The sequence below is a fragment of the Meriones unguiculatus genome, chromosome 10 (genome assembly GCF_030254825.1).
Source record: "Meriones unguiculatus strain TT.TT164.6M chromosome 10, Bangor_MerUng_6.1, whole genome shotgun sequence".
Classification (NCBI taxonomy): Eukaryota; Metazoa; Chordata; class Mammalia; order Rodentia; family Muridae; genus Meriones; species Meriones unguiculatus.
In genome coordinates this window covers 107307078-107331321 of record NC_083358.1, presented here as the reverse complement: position 1 = coordinate 107331321, position 24244 = coordinate 107307078, and the positions used below count along the sequence as shown (strand labels likewise).

The 24244-nt window shown below is 46.1% G+C and overlaps 1 protein-coding gene across 1 annotated transcript in view; it reads left to right on the top strand.

Annotated features, from left to right (window-relative positions):
* Positions 1-24244, top strand: part of Notch2 (notch receptor 2) — a 138764-nt gene that overhangs the window by 49587 nt on the left and 64933 nt on the right. Inside the window, exons 3-5 of the mRNA XM_021632350.2 lie at positions 9933-10192; positions 11801-12136; positions 21166-21288. Of these exons, the coding sequence (XP_021488025.1) occupies positions 9933-10192; positions 11801-12136; positions 21166-21288 (719 nt within the window). The remainder of the gene's footprint in view (positions 1-9932; positions 10193-11800; positions 12137-21165; positions 21289-24244) is intronic.

Below are 24244 nucleotides of genomic sequence, written 5' to 3'. Positions count from 1 at the left end.
GGCCTGGTTTCTACAGCCCTGTTTTATTTTTCTCCTTCTCCTCCTTTTGCTGTGGGCTTGGAACTTAAACCCAGAGCCTCACACATGGGAATCAAGTGCCCTAACCAACTATTTATCTCTAGCAGAAATGGTCTTATTTGTAGTAAACAAGAGTTAACCCAAACGGTAAGCATTTTTGCCTTTACCATGTCAATGCTGTCCTGCCTTCAGCGTAAGCATTGGCAGAGTTCCTTAGAATTCTAGATAGCACGTGTTACAGGCCAGGCGTCACCTTATGTGCCCATCAAGAATGTCACCAGCAATAGTTACTGTGCTGATGATCCACACATAGATTCCTCTTGAGGACAAGTGTGTGCCAACCCACCTTAGGGCCTAAGGGCCACTGGAAAACTTCCTGTTTTTCCAGGAGAAGGGGCAGATGCCAGAAGAGCCACCGTTTTCATGTGTGTTGTGTTAACGTGCAGATGGAGTTTCTTGAGGCAGATGAGCTGCGATCACAACAGGGAGTCATGCTCGATCCCTCTGGTGTCAGCTCTTGGTTGGTTCTAGTTTCCCAGCTGAGGTGGTCTGGGCTGGATTACAGCCCAGGGCTCTACCAAACAAAGGAGAGACATAATTCAAAGAAGTGAAAATCACACATTTTTCTTTGGCAAATAATTGTTCTCATTACTATCAAAGTAGTAAATGTCAGTGGATATAAATGCTACAAAACTTACCCTTTGTGTGGACAAGTTTTGGGGATGGCAGTTGTGACAGTGATAATTTTAATAATTGTGTTTGCTCTTAAAAATGTCGTTGAGAGGTGTGCAGCCTCAGCCAACCCCAGAAGCAGAGCTGGTGCTGGCTGGTGTCTGCTTCCAGGCACAGCAATGCAGCATGAGCCTCTTACACAGGTACTGCCACTATTGGCTGTATGTGAGAGTTGGTGGGTTAGTGTGTGGAAGATAGACATGTCTCCCTGTGAAGCTGTGTAACTTTACATATAGCAGAAAAATGTGATTTAAGGAAATCTACTCCATATGGGGTTGGGTGGCTTTGAATAGTCTTGGGTTTATGAAGCTTAAGAGATAGGTGTTCTGTGTACCAAGAAACTTAATTAGCTTAAAAATCCTTTAGGTAAATAGCTCAACCCAGTGTTTCCCAAACTTCCAGTGTAATTGAAGTCTAGAGTCTTTAAGTTGTAAAGATTATGTGGACCCTTGCATCATGCCCTTTGGCTTCTGGTAAGAATGCAAGCGCTGAGCTGTTGAATGACTTCCATATGCTGGTCACTGTGTTTGGCACATGGGGTATAGTAGAGAATTATTGCTGTCTATTAGGGAAAAGAAATAAGTATAGTAAAGGCTAATGCAATATGTCAGATTTATGGGAACATGAAGTGGGGATGTCCCTTCCAAACCTTCCCTTTCCCTTTTCTCATCCCCTTCCCCTTTCTTCTTCCTGTAGCATCCCCTCCTCCTCTTCCTCCTCTTCCCCTTTTTCTTTTGGGGAGCAGGGACAGGGTCTTACCACAGGAGCCTCCCAAGTGCAAGTATAGGTGGCGTGGGCCATCCTGCCCAGCAGGAAATAACATTTAAGCTGAGGCTTGAAGGAATTTTAGGGCATGGCTGTGACAAGAGGGTGGAGACAGTGGGGCTGTGACTGCCATGTGCACAGCGCTGGTGTGAGCAATGGTGGACTGAGGCTGAGTCCAAAGAAAATATGGCGCATGAAGAAAAGCTGTCTTGAGATGGTTGTTTGAAAACAATGCATCAGGTCAAAGTCCGCTAGGAATTCAGGGATCTTCCCAGGGCTTGGGAATGGTGCAGTGTTTGAGGCTTGCATAGCACTGGCAAGGTCTGGTTTCATCAGCAGTGCCGGGAAAGTCACCCAAACAGATTGTTATGGTAATCACAACGGCATCTCTTACACATTCAGATATGGACCAGATATAACTCAGTGGTGTTAGGAGTGCTTTGTGACGGTTACAGGGCAACAGGCATCTTCTCATGCCCAGTTTGTCTGTTACGGTGGAAGCTGCTTTTTGTAAACTCATATGATGAGAGCGTGTCTGTTGTGTTTCAGTCACATGTGAATATTTTTTCAGGGTCCAGGGCGTATGGTGAAGGACTGATTATGTCCAAGAAGACGTAGGGAAAGCCACCTTCTGCTCCAGCAGCGGCATGGGGCTCAGCGTTGTTTGCGTGTCCCCATTCCATCTTCCAGAAGGCCGTGGCAGAGCCTGGGTGCTCAGCGCAGTCTCGGAGCTCTGATGAATGAGCTCAGACTGTCAGCTGGAAGATGCCTCACTCACAAAGGTCCTGTGTAAATAAGGCATGGCTTTCCATCGGCGGGGCTCCCTGTTTCAGCCTCTGACTGCGAGTAGCAGTGCAGTGAATGAACGGTCCTGAGGCTGCGCCACTTGAGCCTCTTCAGTTCGGATTTATTAGACTCGGTGTGTTTATTGCTTCATTCAGACGAGGGGGTGGAAAAACGTGAACACATGAGAATCGAGCGAGGTGGGGTTCCAGAAGACAGGCCACCTCCCAGCTCCCCTTGCTGTTTTTTCCTGTGGGAAACTTTTAATTTGGAAGCATTCAGCTAATGTGGGAATCAAGATTAACATTTTCTGAAATACTCGTACAAAAAAGGCAGAAATGTGCTGTCCAGGAAGCAGATTTACATAGAAGAAAAAAAAAAAAAACAACAAAAATGCCTGCCCCGCAGTGTTTGGTAGTCTTTGTGTGTTAGATGTGAGTGTGTGTGTGTGTGTGTGTGTGTGTGTGTGTGTGTGTAGGGTTGATAATATACTGGTCTTTGTTTCCTTTACATCAAACTAAGAAGGCCCTAGAAAGCATGTTTTACCACAAACAGCCCGTTTGAGGCTCTGCTCTGCACACCAGTACTTCCCCTTCCTACTGAGTAAGGTATACTGTTTCCCTTTCTTTGGAAGGAGCAACAGGGGGCTAGTGGGCGTGGGGATGGTGAGAAGAATGAACAAGATAGCGTGGCTTCCATTTTCTCCCTCTTACCAGGCCGTTAACTGTAAATCTGAGCTAGGGAAACGGCAACAACAACAAAGTCAGCAGCGAACGCAGCCCAGCTAGTTACCTTTGCACAGGGTCACAGAGGGAAGAGGGTTGATGGTCTTCTGAGACATGGGCGAAGTTTTGGAAATGAGGGAAGTGTTGAGGTTACCCAGTGCAGCTGGAGCGTTTAGACTGGAGTCCAAGTGCTTTGGGGGCACCTAGATGTTTTCAGCCTGGCTTTGGGAATTGAAAGTTAAATAGGAACTTTCACTGGTTACTGCTGGCTTCGGCTGTTAGCAATTATTTTTTATCTACTTTAACAGGGGAACGGGAACAGGGGAGGGGTGGGTGGTGGTGGTGGTGGCAGGAAACCTGGCTGGCATCGTGGTCACAGGAGAGAACAGTCTGATTTGGGGCCCTTCAAACTGTAGACCTTTGTTACTGACCGGCGCTTAATTTGGTTTGTGGGTTCTGTTGGCCTCCCCCCATTTACCTTAATGACAGTTCCCCCTCCTGAGCTCAGCAGAGGCAGGCTGCCACTGCGGAGCGGAGGGCCGAGAGGCCCAGAGCAAGAAGAAAGTGGGTTGAAAGCTGAGTTCTGTTTAAAGAATTTTCTGCTGGAAACTAGCCCAGAGGGAGTCAAGAGGAGCTTTAATGAGTAGCAGCTGCATTGCAACGCAGCCCACAGGAGACATTTTCCCCCTCCATCCCACATTCTGTGCAGTTCTTGAAAACTCATGATTTTGAAATTGCTGTCCTGTGAAGTATGCCCCTCTCTCTTGTGTGTGGTAGGGTTTTTGCTTTGTTGTTGTTCTTAATGGCCAAATCCTCGCCAAAGATAAAATAAAACTCCTAAAAACAAAAACAAAAAGAGCTGCAGTGCAGCCTGGGTACAATTTGGGCTCACCCTGCTGCTAGAGCATTTGGTGGGGAAAACGGGGTGAGCAAACGCTGGTGTTTAGTTGAAAAAGAGCATTATTTCCTCCTCAGGCTTTAGCCGTTTTGAAGCTGACGAAGCTTGTCGTTGTTTCTGGCTTTTCTCAGGATGGGTGTCTATCCACTTGGGAAAAATTTCTGCCCCGCGTTACTGGGGAGGCAGCGTAGGTGGGAGCCGCTCTTCAAGCCCCTGCTCCATGATAAGAAACCAGGCTGCTGTGTCTGTTAGAGGCAGGGCCTGGCTGGCTGTTTCAGGGAGGGAGGCTGTAAAGGTGGCCTTTCGGGTGGAATCTGTCCTACTGCGCTTTGTTCTTTCCCGGCTTCACCCCATCCTACCTTCCGTGTGGAAAACGAACAGTAGATTCTTTTGTGTCCGTAACAGTGGACGTTTAAGGAGTAGGTAGCTGACGTAGGTTTGTGGACCAGGCAGCAAGCATCTGCATCGTGTCTGTGGATTTGCTGTTGTGCATGTCTCTTAGGAACAGAATCACATCTGTGCTGTTTGGGTCTGGCTTCTTAGCATAATATTTCCAAGACTTGTCTCTTGTAGAATGTGTCAGGACTCCCATCTTCTTCATGCCCGAATAATATTTTATTGCGTGGGTATGATAGATATTATTTCTCTACTCATCAGAAGATGGGTAGTTGGGCTATTTCTGCCTTCAGCTATTATGAATCATGTTGGTATGAACATATGAACAATTTTTATATGAAGAATGCTGGTATGAACATATGCTTTCAGTTACTGTGGTATGTATGTGTATGATATGTACGGTGTGCGTGGCATATGTGAGAAAGAGAGAGAGAGTCCACGTGTATGTGGGGCAGAATTTTAAAGAAAGCTATATCTTATAATGGAAAGACTGAAAACTGTTGAAGCAGCAAGCCTGTAATTTTACTTAACAAACACACAGTATTTACCGTTCGCTGTACAGTGTTTTTAGTGCTGTAATGATGGAAAGATCAGGGAGGGCCACCGCTGTGCCTGAGAATCCATAGTGCCCAAATGATGAGCCAGATGTGCAGTCCAGGCGGGCTGGTTCCGGAGTGGGAGCAGCAACACACGAACAGTTACTAAAGTCCTGCAGTTGCTGCATGTGTGTGCAAGCAGAGGCCGGTTATTGCCTCTTCGGAATCTTTTAGAAATGCTTATGCCATTTGATAGAAATTACCTTCTGGTGCTTTTAGGTTCTGTTATTCAAGGATTCGTGGAGGTGGGAAAACAGCCAGCAACAAGATGTCTGGCCTGAGGCTTAAAAGATGATCAGAACTACTATCAAGAAAGAAACTGTGAACATGAGTGATAAGCATTACAGGAATTCAGTTAACAAGGCTTGTCAGAACATGGTAATTATGTATAAGTTAGAGGGATTAAATAAAAGTAACTTCGAATTATGAATAGGATCCTTAGAAAATTAGAAGACTTAAAAGTTTCATGGGAAAATGATATTTTCCCAATGTTTCTCTTTAAGCCATTGGCAGGACATATCAAGGCGGGTACATGGCTTAGACAGCTGAACCAGTGACATAGAGTGGTGCCTTTTGGAGTCTGTTACAATTAAGCCCCTGTAACAGCCACAAACATTAAATGCTTACAAGAGAGAAGAGCAGTGCAGCCCAGACTTGAATTGAAAGTGGCCATAATGGATGAGGAAAAGGCAGACTAACTTCACCAGACCTGTGAGACAGGGCCACATGCCAGATGGTGCTGGAACTGACCAGGAGAGCCTCCAGTGGGAATGGGGAGGTCCTTTCCGTGAACTGTGCGATCTCAGCTAAGCCCAGCAAGTCCAACCCTCAGAAGGTGAATGTGGTGACAGCTAGGCTAGGTGACTCCTGTGTTAGGAGGAATAAGAAGTGGATGGAGAAGGAAGAGGACTATGCTCAGTAAGTCGGAGAAGCTTGTTTGTAAATGGAGATGCATTTGAAGAAAGGAAGGGAAATGGGTGGTAGTGGAGAAGGCAGGTTAAAGGAGACCTACACATGGCTTAAGATAAAAGTGAAGACACAGTAGTGGCAAGCCGGGGACATTACAACTCAGAAATCAGCCCTCCACCAATAACTAGGTCTAATTAGAATGTGCTCTGTCCATGGATTTTAGAGGCCTAACTCTGCTGTGTTAGAACTGACTCAGGAAAGCCCTAACCTTTCACAGGCACTATAGGCTTTGTGTCCTTGCCGGCATTACAGCTTCCCTCTGTCTCTATCCTTTATCCACTTTGGCATGGCAATATCGGGTCCCTTGCCATCCCTTAAGTAGGGTAGGGTTGCTTCCGACCTTAGGGCCTTTGTGCTCCATGTCCCTCTTTCTTGCACACTTTCCCTCAGTCACCTGCCTCAGGTTTTCTATTGAAAGTTGAAATGTCTCTCTTTCCCTAGCCTCTGCCTTCAACTGCCTGGTGCTCATGGAGGTCAGAAGATGGTGCTGGGTCCCTGGAACTGGAGCTAGCGTGACCGACCATGTGGTGCTTGGTCCTCTGCAAGAGCAGTCTGTGCTCTTACCTGCTGAGCCATCTCCCCGGCCCAGCATTCCTTTCTGAGTTACTTTCTCTTCTGCCCCATGTATCTTTTACTTTTTTGTTTTGTTATCTTCTAGAATTTACATTCATGAGTACAGAGGTTTTCCTGGCACAGTTGTTCCTTCATGTCAGTTGGTGACTGGCTCCAGGAATCCCACAGAGCCTTTATATAAAGTCACATAGTATATTTTATTCAACCTGTGCATATCCTCCTATCTTAAGCCACCCACACATTACCCTTAATGGTTAACACAGTGTAAGTGTTAGGTAAATAGCTGTCAAGCTCTGTATCTAGGGAATGGGGAAGCAGCCGAACGTGGCCAGTACAGACACAGTCCTGCCTAACCCGGACTTTTTTGACCTATGGTTGAGTCCTTGGATGCTGACCTATGTGTATCCATGACTACTAGAAAAATGTCTAGCACATCATCAGCATTTGCTAAGTGTTTGCTCTAACAGTTAATGAGTGAGTTTAATTCGTGTGTGTGTGTGTGTGTGTGTATGTGTGTGTGTGGAAAACTAGTAGAATGACTATCCTTCATCATCATTAATGTCATGGTTAATAAGCATATTGGATGCTATTAATAGGCCCCATGTCTTCTCTGCTGAGGAATTGGCAAACTACTGCTCAGTTCCAGGGGCTGGATATGTTTGTGGGCCATGTGGTCTCACAGCAAATACTCCAGTCTGTTGTTGTGGCAGCCGTGGCCATCTGCAAATGAGCAAGCATGGCAGCGCTCCAATGGCACTATTTATGGATGCGGAAATTTGGATTTATATATTTTCCAAGTGCCACAGAATCTTATTTTCTAAGTTTTTTAAGCATCTGCAAATGTAAAAACCATTCATAATTTATAGGCGATACAGAAATGGGCCTCACCAGACCCCTAAGCCATTCCTTGCTCTTTTCCACTATTGCTGGCTTCTTTAACATGGCTACTCAGTTGAAACTTATTTTCCATACTTGGTAGGAAACAACCATTTGGATTAAACCCTAGAAACAGAGAATTCAGAAATGCATCCTTGAGGTCCCAAAACTTTCATGTTGGTCCATTTTTGTTTTCCTGGGAACCTTGTTTTCATTGTATATTTATGATGCTGACATTTAAATGAGTTTGCATTTCCTCAGCCAATGCCACATGGCAGTTCTGGGGGTGGTGTAACAGTTGAGGAACGGAGCTGGGCAGAGCCCTCCTGGGTTTAGAGGCATCCCATTATTCACAGGGTACATGGTTCCCACCCCGGAGGATCAACAGGCCTGATGCCTAGAGGCCTGTTGTTGCGAGTGGGAGGTGGGATGGAGTTTCTTAGCAGCTTCCACAACACATTTCTTGAATAAGCTGCAAGTGCTTTTAATAATCCCTCTCAGGGTTAATTTTAGCCACTTTGGTGTTCTCAGTGCCTCTATTTAAAAAAAAAGAAACCCAGCAAAGTTCCCCGGTCTATTGTCAAATCAAGCTGTGATTTGGATAAGGCATCATATTTTCCTTAGCAAGCATGGAGAGAAAAATGGTTTTCATTTGCTGAGCATTTTAATACTCACATACTAGAGTTTGCTTGGTTCTCACACATTGTAAATAGCCTTCTTAACTCTTGAAGATGTTAGTGAGGAGAATCAGTCAACCCAAGGTTTTGGCACCTGGACTCTTCTTAAAATTAACTAGTTTATTTTTCATTATATGTCTGTGTGTATCTGTGTGTGGGCACATACATGTGAGATTCTTCTGGGGTTGTAGTTGCAGGCAATTGTGAGCTGCCCTATGTGGGTGCTGGGAACCAAACTTGGGTCCTTTGCATGAACAGTGTGCTCTTAACCACTGAGCCATCTCTCCAGCCCTGCCACCTGCCTCCTGACAAGACCTTTCCCCTCCTGAAGTGCCCTCACTGTCTTCAGCCGGTTTGCTGGTTTCATCACTGTGAACTCTGCTCCCTGCCAGACATTCTGGAGAGTGACCTACCGATGAAGAAGCTCAAGGGTCCTGTCTTCCCCTCTTCTGCCACACTTCCCGTGCACGATTCTGGGAAGGGCTGGGAGGCTTTGGCTGATTACATCACCACACTGTCCCTGTGTACAGCCGCTGTCTCCACCAGTCGTTACAGCTACTGCGCAATTCTTCTGAGCATGTTGTCTTAGTTCCCTGATAGCGTGCCTTCCTCATTTTCTTGAAGACCTTGTGGCTAATGAGGTGTCTTGGGTATGCTCGGCAGAAACGGGGAAGGAATTCAGCATGGCTTCGATGCTTCAGGTCCCCAGGGAGCACATGGCAGGAGCTGGATGAGGGTGAAGGTTTAGTTTGGTTCAGGGTAATTTAGGTAACGGTGGTACAGGCTTCTAGATCACTTTCCTAGCCCCTGAAAAGTAAAATGAACAAATGGGTCAATCAGGTGTCAGGGACTCCAGCCAAGCAGCAAACCTTATCATTGGAAGCAAAGTCTTTATGTTCTTTTTACAGTCCTTAGTGGTTTCAAACAACTTTCCCATTGAGAGTAAGAGTCTCCATCCTCCCAGATGCTGTTTAGAGAACACGGTTGTTAAGAGATGGGCATGGTTTGCGGTTGTTGTGTGTCCTCTGAATTAAGAGGAATGGTTTCTCAATGCTCTGCCTTGGAAAATATGGGGAAAAGTTACTTTGAAGCGGGAGCTCACGTAGTCCTCTCTCACCTTATCCTCTCTCACCTTGATGTCAGCATGTAGCCTAGGATGGCCTTGAACCCCTGCCCCGCTGCTTTTCCCTCCCAAGCCCTGGGGTTGAAGATAGGTCATCATGCTCATCAGGAGTGTTACTCTTGAATCATTTCTCTGCTATACACACTTGTTTATGTGGTACTTGAGATATTCTGTGCACTCTTAATTATGCCCTGTGTTTTCCATTTGCTTATACATAGACATGTACAATGTGTCTTTGAACCCTTCCTGAACCTTCATTTCCTTCTCTGTCTCTGTCTCAGCTTCCTGAATGTAATCCAGAGAGCCACATGCAGAACAGAGAGAGAATTAACTTGCTGTTTCTCAGTTCTCACTTGAAAAGGGGCACGCATGTTAAACCAGAAAGTCTAGAGGGCCGAGTGTGTCTGTGTTCATGAGAATGTCTTAGTCCCGTCAACTGCCTCGTCAGGATGAGAAAGTTACCGACACGAAGGAGGCAGGCATGCACAGTGCTCTGTGCGTTGTGGGCAGGTGCTGTGGGTGTATTTCCCCTCCGAGGAAGGGCCGTGCTGGCCAGCTGAAGCAGACCCCGCTGGATCACACGCGTAGTATTCTGTCCCTGCCAGGACTCGTGGGCTCGGGAAGTTAATGAGTTCCCTGAGCACCCTTCTCCTGTGGTCAGGGAGTTTGCAGGTTGTACCTTCAGCTGTCTTCAGTCACACCTGAATGTTTCCTTGCACGTACCGCATCATTTGCTGGTCTTTGGACTCCCAAAGCGTCAGGTGTTTTTCATGGACTCTTTTTTTTTTGTTTTAAATGCAGATGTCCAGAGGGCTTCTTGGGAGAGTATTGTCAGCATCGAGACCCCTGCGAGAAAAACCGCTGTCAGAATGGGGGTACTTGTGTGATACAGGCCATGCTGGGGAAAGCCACCTGCCACTGTGCGCCAGGGTTCACAGGGGAGGACTGCCAGTACCCGACCTCTCACCCCTGCTTTGTGTCCCGGCCCTGTCAGAACGGGGGCACCTGCCACATGCTGAGCCGGGACACCTACGAGTGCACCTGCCAAGTCGGCTTTACAGGTAAGGGGTCAGCCCGGGCCCACTCCCCTGCTCGGAGGCAGCCCTCACTGCGCACATCGAGGTGTTAGTGCCGCCCCCTTCAGGAGCGGTAGTTACCTCTCACCCCAGGGACAACTCACCGCCATCAAAGCTGCGTAGGGAAGGAGTTTATTCTGGTTGCGGTTCCAGAGGAATGGTCCTTAGTCACTAGAGAGTCATGGCAGCAGATAGCAGGCGGCCAGATCAGAAAGTTGGCTGCTGGTGACTTTTCAGCCACAGAACAAAGCAACAGAGTGGAAGTGGGTGAGGCTGCAGACTCACAGCCTGCCCTCATAGATGTGCTTCCTCCATGACCTCCCCAAGCAGCACTTGCCTGCTGAGGACCAAGTACTCAGGTGCTGGAGCCTGCGGGGGACATTTCCCATTCAGACCACCACCTCAGAGTCCCCCAGCTCCAGTGTACGTTCTGCTCTGCACTATGATAAAAGGCCAACCACGAGGAAAGTCTCAGGGACATTAAAAACCCATTCATAGATGAGTGCTAGCTGTTTTAGGCAAATAAAAGATTAAAAATATGATTAAAAGGACATGAAATATGTGAGATGCTTTACAAAGTATAGAAAGAAACTAATTCAAGAATAACATTCTAAAACATTTTCCATATTGAAGCATTGAGAATCTTTTTATCTTCCACTTCTTAATTTGTAGGATGAGCTGTCAGTGTATCCTCTACATTTAGAGAGTTTTAAGGGACGGAGGAGGAGAAAGGAAAAGGGTCACATACCTAGAAGTATTTGGTTAGACACTCAAGGACTGGCTTTTCTGGTTTTTTAAACTCTTCTCCCCTCGACTTGGTAAAAAAAAGATTTGTCATTTTGGCTTTTGCCAGAGACACTAAAACAACAGTTCTATAAATCTATAAGCCCAAATGAAAGAGGTACTCAGAAAATTAGACTGGAGCTGTTGTGTTTAAAGAAATAGGTAGCATTGACTTGTTTCTGTCATCTAAGAGCTCAATTTAGTAACTTAAATTGACATTAAAATTAAATTAAATAATCTGTTATTTTATTATTATGTATGCACTATGATTAATAACCAATATATAACATATAAGCATATATTATACATCATATAATTAATATCAATAATTAATTAATTAATCAGTTTGGTAATCTAGTTTGAAGAATGTAAGTTTTACTCACTCAGCAGCACGGTTGAGCGCCCGCTGTGGGGGCGCAGCCTTGTGGCTGTGATAGCTGTCGTGCTTGAAGGAGACGGCACCCTTGTGGGTAGGCATCAAGGATGGTTTGATGAAGCGAAGGAGCAGTTTCAGGAATGACTGGGGGTGTCGGGGAGCAGGTGGACGCAGACCCTGTGGCACTGGCTTCATGTGTCCGGCTCAGTCCCACTGTGCTCTGTTCACTGAGTCTGAGCCTCACCTAGTGACCCCAGGGAGCTTCCTGAAAACACCTGAAGATCGTGAGGCGACACTCAAGCGGTCTGTAAACTGTAAAGTCAGGGGGTCTCCGTGTAAGCACCTGTTGTCACCTGTTGGTGGGAGAGGGAGCTGCTGAGTGTGGGACTGGCTCCCTCCGTGAGTGGTACTGAGCCCTGTTACCTTCCCTGTAGGGAAGCTGTGCCAGTGGACAGATGCCTGTCTGTCTCATCCCTGTGCAAATGGAAGCACCTGTACTTCTGTGGCCAGCCAGTTCTCCTGCAGGTGCCCTGCAGGCTTCACAGGGCAGAAGTGTGATGCTGACATCAATGAGTGTGACAACCCAGGACGCTGCCAACATGGTGGCACCTGCCTCAACCTTCCTGGTTCCTACCGATGCCAGTGCCCCCAGGGCTTCACAGGCCAGCACTGTGACAGCCCCTACGTGCCCTGTGCGCCCTCGCCCTGTGTCAATGGAGGCACCTGCCGTCAGACTGGTGACTTCACTTTTGAATGCAACTGCCTTCCAGGTAAGGAGCTCCGTAGGCTTCTGGGAATGGGGACAAATCAACCTCAGGATGGAGGTGGACGCTGCCTGTGGCTCAGATCTTCCTTTAGGAAGTGTCCTAAAGCCGGGAAAAAGGGAAGTGAGAGCTTGGTGTGGGGTGGGTTGCTGGGGAGGGAGAGGTTTTATGGGCTCAGTGTGGTCTATAAATAGAGCAGGTGGTAATTTAACATGTCAAGAGTTTATGATGATGAGTGTTTGGGAAATTGTTTATTGTCCCTTTTGGAGAAACAGTGAAAAGAAATTGGAGAGCCAGGGCCAGGCAGATCTGGAGTGGGGAAAATTGTGAGCACTCCACACTAGGAAGTGTGCGTATATGTGTGTCTGTGTTTAATAAAGTGTTGTAAGCCAAAGTGACACCAAGACTGGAGGATCAGCTCTCCTTTATGCTTCTGCCCCTGACAGAATAGTTACCTCTCCTCTGTCCCCCTCTTGTCTGGGGGGGCGGGTAGCCCTTTCCCTCCTTACATGGAGGGAGCATCCTTTGTCACTTTGACATAGAGGTTGACGTTTCTGCCTTGACATGGGGGTGGCCCTTCCCACACTCAACCCAGAGACTTTTGAAAGAACCTTTGCTAATCAGTGGTCTTTTCTGACAAGCTGAGTGGCACGTGGAGAGACTCATCAAGACACAACACTTTGCCCCTCTCTTGGCTGCTCAAGTCCCCTAAGTCCACACACAACCTCAGAGGAGTTGTGTCGGGGCCCAGTGCCTGGTGGTCCTTAGAGGGAGAAAGGAACAAGCCTGGCCAGTTTGCTTCACTCCATATAAAAGTGACGAGGAGGCTGAAAACCAAGAATTTTGATTGGGAACAGAGCACAAGCAGCTGGAGCAGATGAATTACTAAGCAACACAGATCTTGTTTTTATACAAATACCCTTCACACAAAAACAAAAGAAAGAAAACTGTGTGTGGGGTGTGTGTGTAATGTGCTAAACAAGCAGGATTACATCAAAAGAAGTTGCTCAGCCATTCTTCGAGTGGGAATCTTAGATTCTGCTGTTGAGAATATGGCTCACATATTCTTGGGTGTTTCATCTTAGGAAGTTAAAGGTCAATCTGTGATATAAAACCAAATAGTAATTTATTTACTTGAAACATTTTATGTTTAAAAGTGTTTTGGATATGTGTATGTATGTACACCACATGTGTCCTTGGTGCCCAAGGAAGTCACAAGAGGGTATTGTATTTCCTGGAACTAGAGTTACAGATGGTTTTGAGCCATCATGTGGGTGTTGGCAACTGAACCTGTGTCTTTCAAAGACCAGCAAGTTCTCTTAAGCATTAAACCATCTCTCTAGAGCAGTGGTTCTCAACCTTCTTAATGCTGTGAACTTTTTATACAGTTCCTCATGTTGTGGTGACCCCCAACCATAAAATTATTAAATTGCTACTTCATAACTGTAATTTTGCTACTGTTATGAATTGTAATATAAATATCTGATATGCAATCCCCAAGGATGTCAGGACCCACAGGTTGAGAACTGCTGCTTTAGACCCAGTTTGTTGATTTTATTTGGTAAAACCTTATTGACTAACTGCTGTGCTTCAGATACTGTTCTGTGCCCATAACAGCAAGCACCATGAGACACTCTCAGAACCCTAAGTCAAGCCAACCACTTAACCAAGACACGAGGAAGTACGTTTACAGCTTTAGTTTCTCTTTCAATAAAGAACAGATAACACTATCGTTCTAGATACTAAATAAATGTTTATTAAGAATTGCTATCACCCTCATTATCTTGGAGAAGGAACAACTAAGATATCTTTCTTTGCACTTGCATTTGTTTGCATTCTAGGAGCTAAAAACAGAAATGGAAGTATAAACAACTTCCTTTGTAAATATTTTAATATTACAAACATTCTAATATGTTGTAATGGCCTAAGTGGCTCATAATTGAATTTAGTGTGATTTATGGTTGGGAGCCGTTTCGAGAAAATTGCTTTTAATAGTTGCCTAGAACAGGAGGCTGATTTGGCAGCAAGATATTGACAGGAAGTTAGAGAAGTCAATAAAGGAAGTCTTTAGCTGGGAGAGAGTGATTATTCACTCTCATTGTTCTGCCTTGTTATCCGCTAGGCACGATAAAGAACCTCAGGGAATTCTGAGTGTCCAGGAAAGGCTCGTCAAATGAGAAAAGCAGCTCTTCCTTGAGAAAGGAAATAACCAGGGATTCCGCAGCCAGTGGGCTGCCAGGGCTGGCGTGGTGGAGTAAGGAGGTTTGGCTGTGTTTCATGCTGTGCTTGTCATGTGTGCATGAGTGCTTGTGTGTACACACACCTCTAATACTCTGCAGATAGGTCTGATTTTTCGAGTTTTCTCTGGTGAAGTAACTGAAGTCTGGTGTGGTAAGTTGCTTAATGAGAGTTGCACAGCTGATTGTGCAGAGGCAGGGCCCTTGAGCCCAGACAGGCCATTTCCACAGCCAGAGAGCTCCGTGTGCCTGGAGGCCGCCACACTGCTCGTCTGCTTGCGGGCCTGCTGTGGAGTGTTCGACGTCAAAGTTTTGAGCAGTTTGGATTAAAATTAAAGGGAGCTTACTTTATGAGGGGAAGAAGACACTCGCGTCGTACGCACCGAGTGTTTGTTTAGAATTAGCCCAGGTATGTGGCATACAGGGAGGAGATGGTGGTTCCGTAGACCAGCGCCTGCCTCTCAGGATGGCATGAGCTGAGGCAGGTGACTAGCTTGTGCACAGGTGTAGAAGGAGTAGACGGGGAGTATGTTGCGCCTCTGTGCGTTAGTACGCATTTCCAGAGTGTGGGAGACTTCATGCTCCCCTCCATCCCAGGTGAGGTCTGCGGAGTGTCCTCTCGAGTTTCACTGGGGAACAGTCTACTGAGACTTCCTTTCTCAAAGTTCTCACTCTCCTTTCCTTGCCCCTACTCTGTACAAGAGAAGACAGTAAAATAACAGCCACTGTCTCTGTGTGGTTAGCACCCTCGGAGTGATAGGATTGTTATTTCAGTCGTCACAGTGGGGAAACCAAGGCAGCTGGACACAAAGCAGTGTGTCAAGGTTTTCTGCGTCCCCTGCATGGCTGTTTGCTGCCCACTGCGGGTCTTTGCACTCTGTTAAAATTGTAGCTGTCCCCTCCAGCCCCTCGATTACTGGCTTGGCCTACACTTCTGTTTTCTTCTCCTATGACACTTAGATTCTTCCTGTATAATTTGTACTGTGTCATTTGCTTCATTGTTCCTGTTGTTTATTGTCTGCCGTTTCGAAGCCCCACACTGCTCCTCTGCACTGCACGAGGTCAGGGTCCTTGCCTTTGTTCCCTGATGACTGTTCCAAACACCTAAACAGGCCGCACATGGAACAGGCCAAATACTTCCTGACCGACTAACTCTGAGTATAGCGTCATGTCAGGATGGTGGGTGGAACTGATCTCATTTCCTGTCTGGAATCCTGCACCTCAGGTTTGGCAGCTTTTGCCCATGGACACTCTAATTCTGGATAAAAATGATTTTGGAGTATTTTAGCTCTGACAGCTGGAGAATAGCACGTAAGTTAGTGATTATGTTTGTATGGTTAAGGTATAGTTTTTCTGCAGAGAGTACTGTGGTTACTGTGTTGGCTGCAGCACTGCAGAACCCAAGGAAGGAGTTCATACCACAAAAGTGATGCAGCCTGTGAAACAGAAGTATTCACAGTTGAAACGGATAGGTCTTGGAGGACTGGCCCTTTGTCCTCTTCTCCTCTTTGTCTCTGTACTGTGACTTCTCAGAGTACCGTCAGGTCTGTCCACTGCTGTCAGTAAAACCTTGTTCTTGTAAAGGTACAAGGCCCTGACATTAGGTAAAAGTCTCACACATTGTGTGGCTTCTCTGCTCTGTTGTTTCAGAGCTTGAGTCATTCCCTCTAGCATTTTCGCACTCAGGGACACGTGATGTTCTCTTGCATGTTCTGATCACACCCACACCTTCGCTTTTGTGAGACTTTTTCTAGGAAGAAGAAGGTGTCTCTTTTGCTTTTGTCCAGCTTCATAGTCCCACCTTTTCACCATCCCTGAAGACTCCCAGTCTGATCCGAGCGCCATCTATCTCTTTCGGTCTCCTTTCCTCCATGCTGCTCTCCACCCTCACACAGAGAGCCTGAAGATGGGACACCACCCTCCGTCCTGAGAGAGCTGCTGACTGAATGGGAGGGGGAGTTGAAAGACCCCACCCACCTGGCTATCACAGCAAGTGTTGCTCAGCAGAGTGGCCCACAGTTTCATAAAGGCACGTCTTAGAAAGGCCCTTCTCAGTTTAATTTTCTCCTTTTGGCCTTTTAAGGATGTGAGTTGGCTTTCAGCAGTGGATTCCTTTCAGTGGGTCTGTGCGAGCCCTTCTGTGACTATGACAGCCGTCTACCTACATCTGAACAGTGTGTGACTCCTCCTCCTACAAACTTGAGATATTTTTAAGAAATGATGGCTATAATTTATTGTCCCTCCCTGACTTCAGGATAGACAGTTTCTTCCAGGAATTTGCTAGCTCTTTCCAGAAGGAGTTCTAGATCTTTTCTTACTGTAAGGTGATTATTTGCCTTTGCATCTTTATTTTAAAATCATTAATCATGTCTTAATTGGGGGAGGAATGAATGTGGCTTGAGTTTGCTCAGATCTGGGCACTTTTGACTTAAGATCGGTTTTTCAGGTTGTTAAAGGGAAGCACTGGGTTGGTCTCATAAAACATACTGACTAAAACTGGTGCTCTGGTTCCTGGCTGCTCGCTGGCCATGCGATCCCAGGCTAGTGAGCCCAGCCCAGTGGCCCTGAGCTTCCACATTTATAATAGAAGAGGCTTCAAGGAGATGGGCTCTGGTGGATGCTCTAATCCCCTTGATGCAAAATAGTATGAGTTCATGTGTTCCCTAGACTAACAGGTTTATTCAGATATAATTTTACAGACCATACAATTTCCTCTTATAAATGTGCAGTTCACATTTATAAGAGTAGACTTACTGAGTAGACTTACAGATATGTGTCACCATCTCCACAATCGATTTTGTATTGTTTTCATGCTGCAGAAGAACCACGTATCGGCTACTATATGCCTCCATTCTTCCTGGCTCCCTCCAGCACTTGGAGATTGTTGATGGACTTTGGGGCTCTATTTGCCTATCATGGTCCCATGCACTCAGCATGACTTGGGTGATGCTATAACATTGTAGACTGCATTGGCACACCTTTCCTTTCCTTGCTGGCTACTATTCTTTTGTACAGTCTTGCCACATTGTATTTCTCAGGCCACTGACATTCTGATTCCTGTGTTCTGTTGTGAATGCTCTTGAGCATGTTTTTGTGTTTTCAGTTTCTGTGGGTCTCTATCTGGGAGTGGAGTTGTTGAGTAGCCTTTCAGGATTGGCCAGACTCACAGTGCCTCGCAAAGCAGCCACACTGATCCACACTCCTTCCAGTAGTGAGGTAGGATTCCACATCTGTGTCGGCAGTTGTCACCATCTGCATTTTGGATTACGACAGCCCAGATGGGTGTGAAGTTAGCTTTCTTGTTTTGATTCAGCGCAGTGGCCTACAGTGTAAGAAGCAGACCGCATGCTTACTCTGTGTGTGTTTATTTGGGAGTGCCCACTGAGCCTTTATAATCTTGTGATTGGGTTATTTGTATTTTTTTATTAAGCTGTATAAGTTCTGAAAAATCTTCTAGCTACAAGTCTTACTGTGTGTGTGACTTACATGTAGTCTCTCCCGTTCTATGATTCCCATTCTCTCTCTTGCTGCTTAGATGTTCTGAGGAAATCTATTTTTCTTTTGCTGCCTATGGTTTTGGCCCTATTTCAGCAAGCTTTGCTTAGCTTAAGTTAGGGAGATCCACTCGTATCTCCCCCAATATTTTTTAAAAAATAATTTTAGCATCGTCATCTAGAGCAGTGGTTCTCAACATTCCTAATGCGGTGACCTTTTAACGCAGTTCCTCATGTTGTAGGTATCCCCAACCATAAAATTATTTTCATCGTTACTTCATTACTGTAACTTTGCTACTTTACAAATTGTAATATAAATATCTGGTATATGTGATATCTGATATGTGACCCCTTTGAAAGGGTCTTTTGACCCCCAAGGGGGTCATGACCCATAGGTTGAGAACTGCTGGTCAAGGCCTCTTACATGTTTTTGAATTAAGTTTTATATGTATGTAAGTTGAAGTTCATCCTTGCACGCGTGGACATCTGATTGGTTATTTTAAGTGCTCGTCACGTGGCACTCATGGACATGTAGAGCATGGTCCTAGGACTCTGTCCACTGGAATGAAGGAGGAGGTGCTGTGCCGGGTCCTCCTCCTGACTGTGTGGCGAGGCTGAGAGCTGCCACAAGGAGTCTGAGCCTCGGCCTTTAACAAACTGAATTCAAGTCCCTCCACCCCCCACCATTTCCTTCTCCCCTGCTTACCAATTGATGAGGACGAACTGTCTTGAAAATGACCAGCTATGACAACATTGTTTCTCCTGTGTCCTGTGGCTTTGTTACAATGCTTCTGTTTCTTAATTTGCAAGATTGGCAAATTCAGTGAGTTGTAACGCTGGTTACTACAATGTCAAGGCCCCAGTTTCTATTCTTTCCCCCTGAACTATAAGGGCATTGCCGCTAGCCTGCTACCTTATTCAACAGTATTTAGTCTTTTTCATGAGAGATGAAATCAGGGAGATGTTGATTGTCTTAGGGTTTCTGATGCTGTAATGAAACACCATTAACAAAAGCAAGTTTGGCCTATACTTCCACATCACCGCCCAGCATCAAAGGAAATCAGGGCAGGAACCTGGAGACAGGAACTGGAGCAGAGACTGTGGAGGAAGGCTGCTGCCTGGCTCACTCAGCCTGCTTTCTTATGGGCCTGAGGACTGCCTTAAGTGTGGCGCCCCCAACAGTGGACTAGGCCCTCCCACATCAAATCATTAACAAGAAAATGCCCCACGGACTTGCTTACGTAGCAATCTTAGGGAGGCATTTTCCCAATTAAGAATCCTGTTCCTAGAGAGCTCTAGTTTGTGTGAAATTGACAAAAAAGTCCAACCAGGACCGAGACCATAACAAGTTCTGAAGCATCACCTGGTTACAGAAGTTCTCGTAGGCCATCCCCTGCCCCCACTAAAAGGCTAACCAGAACCTTTTTAAAGAATGGCTTCAGAAAGACGGGCCTAAGCTCCCATCAGCAGCTGCTACGTGGTAGAGCTGTAGTCAGGACCCCCCACACACACACTTTATCACACTTAGAGGTGTGCTTAAGCAATTCGACATCTTCTTGTGCACAGGTCCATTTGTAAGACTTCCATGTGATAGAAATAGGAGTAATTTGATAATTAAAAAAAAAAAATCTATGTATGTTTCCACAGTCCTTTCCGCCCTTGCTTTTCAGTATTTCTATCTTCCATAAGGTCGTTTCTGGGTAGTGTTTTTGTCTACTTGATTTAAACTCATTCACATGACTCTCATGTAGTTAGATAACCAGCCATGGTCCAGCACAGCAAATCCAATGCAGAGTCTATAGCAGCTTGTGGTAAGGAAAGAAAAGAGCAAGGTGTGACTGGAGTCGGTGCCCCACAAACAGGGACTCTGCCTGTCACTCTCTGGTACTCCATTACCTAGTGTAATACACAGTGACGGCTTGAATGAGTAAATCTGGATGAGGAGAATCTAATTGTCTGTTAACACCGAGCTTCAGGTAGGTGCCTAGTGGACATTCTTAGAGCTGACAACGCCTCTCTTCTTTATTTCAGAGGTTTGGTCAGGAAAAGAAGGAAAAAAAGCTAGGTAAAAATGACAGAGAAGCACCCCACAGGCAGTTGGGGTACAGATTAATATTCTAGAGTTACTTTTCAGAACAGGGGGACATCTGGGAGATAGAAGGAACACCAGCAATGTCGTCTTCAGGAGAAGAACAGAAAAAGGTTGAAACTCTGGTAATTTTAGTAGCAATGCCACCTCTCCCAAAGTTTGTCCTATCATGGAGGACTTTATTCATGATGTGGCACTTACCCATCCAGAAAGGCAGGCTGGGCAGGTGGGTTGAGACTCCTTACCAAGCTGCCTGATGCTGACTCAGAGTGTATGATGCCAAGCAGTGAGCAGCTGCAGGTGGAGACGCTCTGACCCAGCTCAGCTCTCCCTACCTCAGGTTCACTGCCTCCCACCCACCTAGTGTTAGAATCCTCGGAGCTGTTGCCCAAGAAAAATTACAGACTTAAATTCTAGTTGCTACAGCTCTGTTTTCTCCTTCTACTTATTTGTTCATTAAAATGTTTTAGTTTTGAGTTAGGTAAAATACAAGTCTTCATAATGTTTTCATTCCTTCATAAAATCAGCATGTGAAATAACAGGTTCCTTTTTCTATTTCATTTGGTTGATCTTCCTCCCCTGTCTTGCCTGCCTTCCCCTCCTCACTTACATGCTTTTAGTTCCATAACTCCCCTTTCTACTTTCACACAAATGTCCACTTTCTCTCTCTTTCTCCTTTCATCTTCGGTTTTCTCCCTCCCTCCCCTGCACTTTCTCTCTGTTCTCTCTGTCCTCTTTGGTGGTGCTGAGGTTTGAAGCTAGGGCCTGTGTATTCTAGACATGCACGCTACCATCAAGCTATGGGTGCAGCCCCAAAGACTTTAATTAATTAATTGCTCATTTTAATCTGTTCCTTTTAAGAATCGAGACAGGAGCTGGGGAAAAATCTAATACCCTGGTTTTTTGAGCCAGTTAACGGTTGTCCCAAGTATACATTTGTCTCTTCTGATTTTATGTCACAGAAATAAATGTGAGATAACCACAAAGGCATGAGGCGTAACGAGTCACTGCCATCGTCTAGCTGTGCTGAAGGCCAAGAAACACAGGGTTGGGGTTCCTCGTGCTGGGGTTCCTCCAGTATGTCTTTGTGGCACAGCTGCTGGGGGTGGGGCTTACTAAAATCATGAGGCAGCCTCTCCTTTGACGGTGTCCTGCGGGCAAAAGCGGAACACGTGGCTTCAGAAGTCTCACTTTGCCTTGTTCTTCTCCCGGCAGGTTTTGAAGGGAGCACCTGCGAGCGGAATATCGATGACTGCCCTAACCACAAGTGTCAGAATGGAGGGGTTTGTGTGGATGGAGTCAATACCTACAACTGTCGCTGTCCGCCTCAGTGGACAGGTAGGCACAGGAGGCGGGCCCGCCGTGGGCGAGGACGGCCCATGGCAGAGGGGACCCTGAGTGAAGTGGGCGTCGTGACGTCCAGGGTGTGAATGGAGCCGAGCTCCCACGGCCAGGCCTTTGGGTGTGGTGCTCAGCCCTGTGCCTACCCTACAGTGTGCTTTCACAAGTATCACTGGGCGGCAGCTCTGAGCGCAGAGCTGGGCTGAGCACTGTGCTGGCGTGAAGAGCAGAGCTCAGCCTCTGACAGCTTGTGGTCTGGACACGGAACATGCTCCATCGGTATTTGAGAGGAAGAAACACACAACAAACTGTGCATACGTTAAGAACCTGGAGCTTATGGTTTGTCCTGGACAGATACCTGCCCCATCTCATTGCTAGGGGCAATGAGCAGGAACCCCCAATGACATCATCTCTATGATGTCTTCCTCCTTTCTTGTATCTGGTTTTGCACAGAGATTTAAAGCAATTGTTTTTTTTTTTTTTTTTTTTTTTTTTTTCCTACCACTGACACCAGTAGGTCAGTTTCACTTGCCTTTTTGAACTTTCCTGTGTTGGCTTAGGCTTGTCACTCATTTTGAAAGGTGAACGATCTTATGCAGACATTCGCCTTTAGACCCTGTTCATGTTGACCTGTTTATCCGTGACTGACGTAGAGACAGGAACTGGTTAAGAAATGAAGAACTGAGCCTTAAAAATATCAGTTATGTCAGGCATGGTGGTGCACACTTTTAATCCTAGCACTTGCGAGGCCAAGGTAGGTAATCTCTGTGAGGCTAGCTGGTCAACATAGCATGTTCCAGGGCATCCAGTGAGGCTCTGCCCTGCTCCCGCCATCACATTTTTATATATTTGTGTACATGAACTTGTGTGTGTGTGTGTGTGTGTGTGTGTATGTGTATGAGTGTATGTGTGTATGTATATGTGTGTATATACCATGGCTGCATCTGGAGGTCAGAGGGTACCTCCTGGTTGTTTCTTTTTATTTGCTTTCCACCATGTGGGTCTTTGAGACTGAATCTGGCCATTAGGCTTGTGCATACGGAGCCTGTCCTCTCTGTACTGTCTCAGTGTTCTGAACTGAGCTTTTTTGACAGAAATTGATTGGCTTAATGTGGAAGGTGGAGGAGTGAGTTAATGTGACCAGAGGAACCGACAAGACTGTCTCCTGCAAGAAGCGGCTAGGGCTCCTCAGGCCTCTGAGTCGCTTTCCTTTATCTGAAGTATATAATTATTTAGAGTACCTCACTGCTATAGACCATGAGTAGAAAAATCTAAAGAGGATTTAAACCTTAGTGGTGTGATTGTTTTCTGGAAGAGCCTGTAATTCTGCTTCTAATCCTGTTCTTTTCAGTGCTTTCTTTCCCACAGGTCTAGAGTTGGACTTCTGCAGAGTTTCTTTATGATGCCCTGGCCCTGAGATATCATTCCTAACTCTTCCTGTCAGATTGCCTCCTCTCTCCGCTTTTTCAATATTTTTGTGGTAAATTTTTCAGAGGCCATTTTTTTTTCCAGTTTAAAAACTACCAGGAAGTTAATTACTTGAGAAATACTTTCTGCTAAGATTGACTCTTTGTCTTTCTGAAGATGCAGTTGTTCGGGGTTGGGATGAATGCTTGTTAGGCCTGGGCTCTTTTCTAAGCTCTGCTGTGAAAGTGTGAGCCCATGTGGCATTAGGCTCCTGATGCCAGTGCTCATTAAACAGTACTGTAACGTTCTTCATCCCCTGCTACCGCACCAGGCTGCCTGCTCTGACCTTGATTCTGGGAGTGTTCTCCATGTAAACAGTGTCTTACTCCAGGGTCCAGTCAGTGCTTTCCTGCAATGACAGTCTTCTTTGTGGAGTGTCATTCTGTAGGTTGCTTTGTACCTGCAGAAAGGGCAGCGGAGGTAATGGCAGAGGTTCCAAGGCAGGCTTTATTTCTCCCCGTCGCTGCCATGCACTGGTTTGTCCCCTCGCTCCTTCATGTTGATTCTTCGATTTCCAATGACAAGGCTGTGTCCACGCTTAGGCTGAAATCCAAGCTCTCCCTTGGCTGTGTGGAGGGCTGTGCCTCATATCTGTTTGGTTTCCAGACTCCTCCACACGCATCCCTTGGCTCTTTTTAGAGAGTCTGCTCACAGACTGCACACGCACACTCACATCCTGTCCTCAACCTGCCCTTTCTTAGGTCTCCCCTTTCCGCTCCTCTCCCTACCGGACTCCGCTGCCTACCTCCCAGGAAGCCTTCCCGTCCCTCTCTCCAGGCTGAGCTTGTGTGCCCCTCTAGCTGCAGTTCACTGGGATGTGCTTCGTGGCTCTAACGTTGGGTGCTTGCTGTGGTGAGGAGACGGAGTTGCAGGTGGTTGAGCCACTGACAGCAGTCAGTGCCCTAACAGACCTTGGTGGCTGGACTCTTCACTGGCGGCTTCTGCCAGTGCTGAGAATGCAGAGGAGATTTTGTGTCCCAGGAGCCCTGTTTTTTTATTTCTGTTAGAGCCCTTGGCTCGTACATAAATAACAAGAACGAGCAGAGCTTCAGCTCAGGAGTTAGATACATTAGTATCTTAATGTGCTAATTCGGTGTTTTGTATATTTTCTATTAGGGCTATAACCCATTGAAGAGTATTCTTTCTAGATAATGGTGCATATTTAAGGGAATTAAATCATTTGTTCTTAGCAAAGAAATAGTGATTGGGTTAGTGTTTTAGTCTGGGCTTCCTGAGTTTCAAGTCTGTGATTTTTTTTTTTTTTTTTTTTTTTTTTTCTGCATCAAGTTGGCTCTGTGACATGCCTTTTGTTTTTTATCTTTTAAGGATAAAGTCCATTGAAGTCTCTTCAGTGGTCAAAAGTTCAGTTTCTAATTTCATTATTCTGGGATTTCGTGATCAGCTGTTTTTGTTCTCCCTCCTTGGGAACTTTGCTGGTGTCTCTGAGGTTAGAAGTTCATGCTGTGTGAATGGTTCACATTCAATG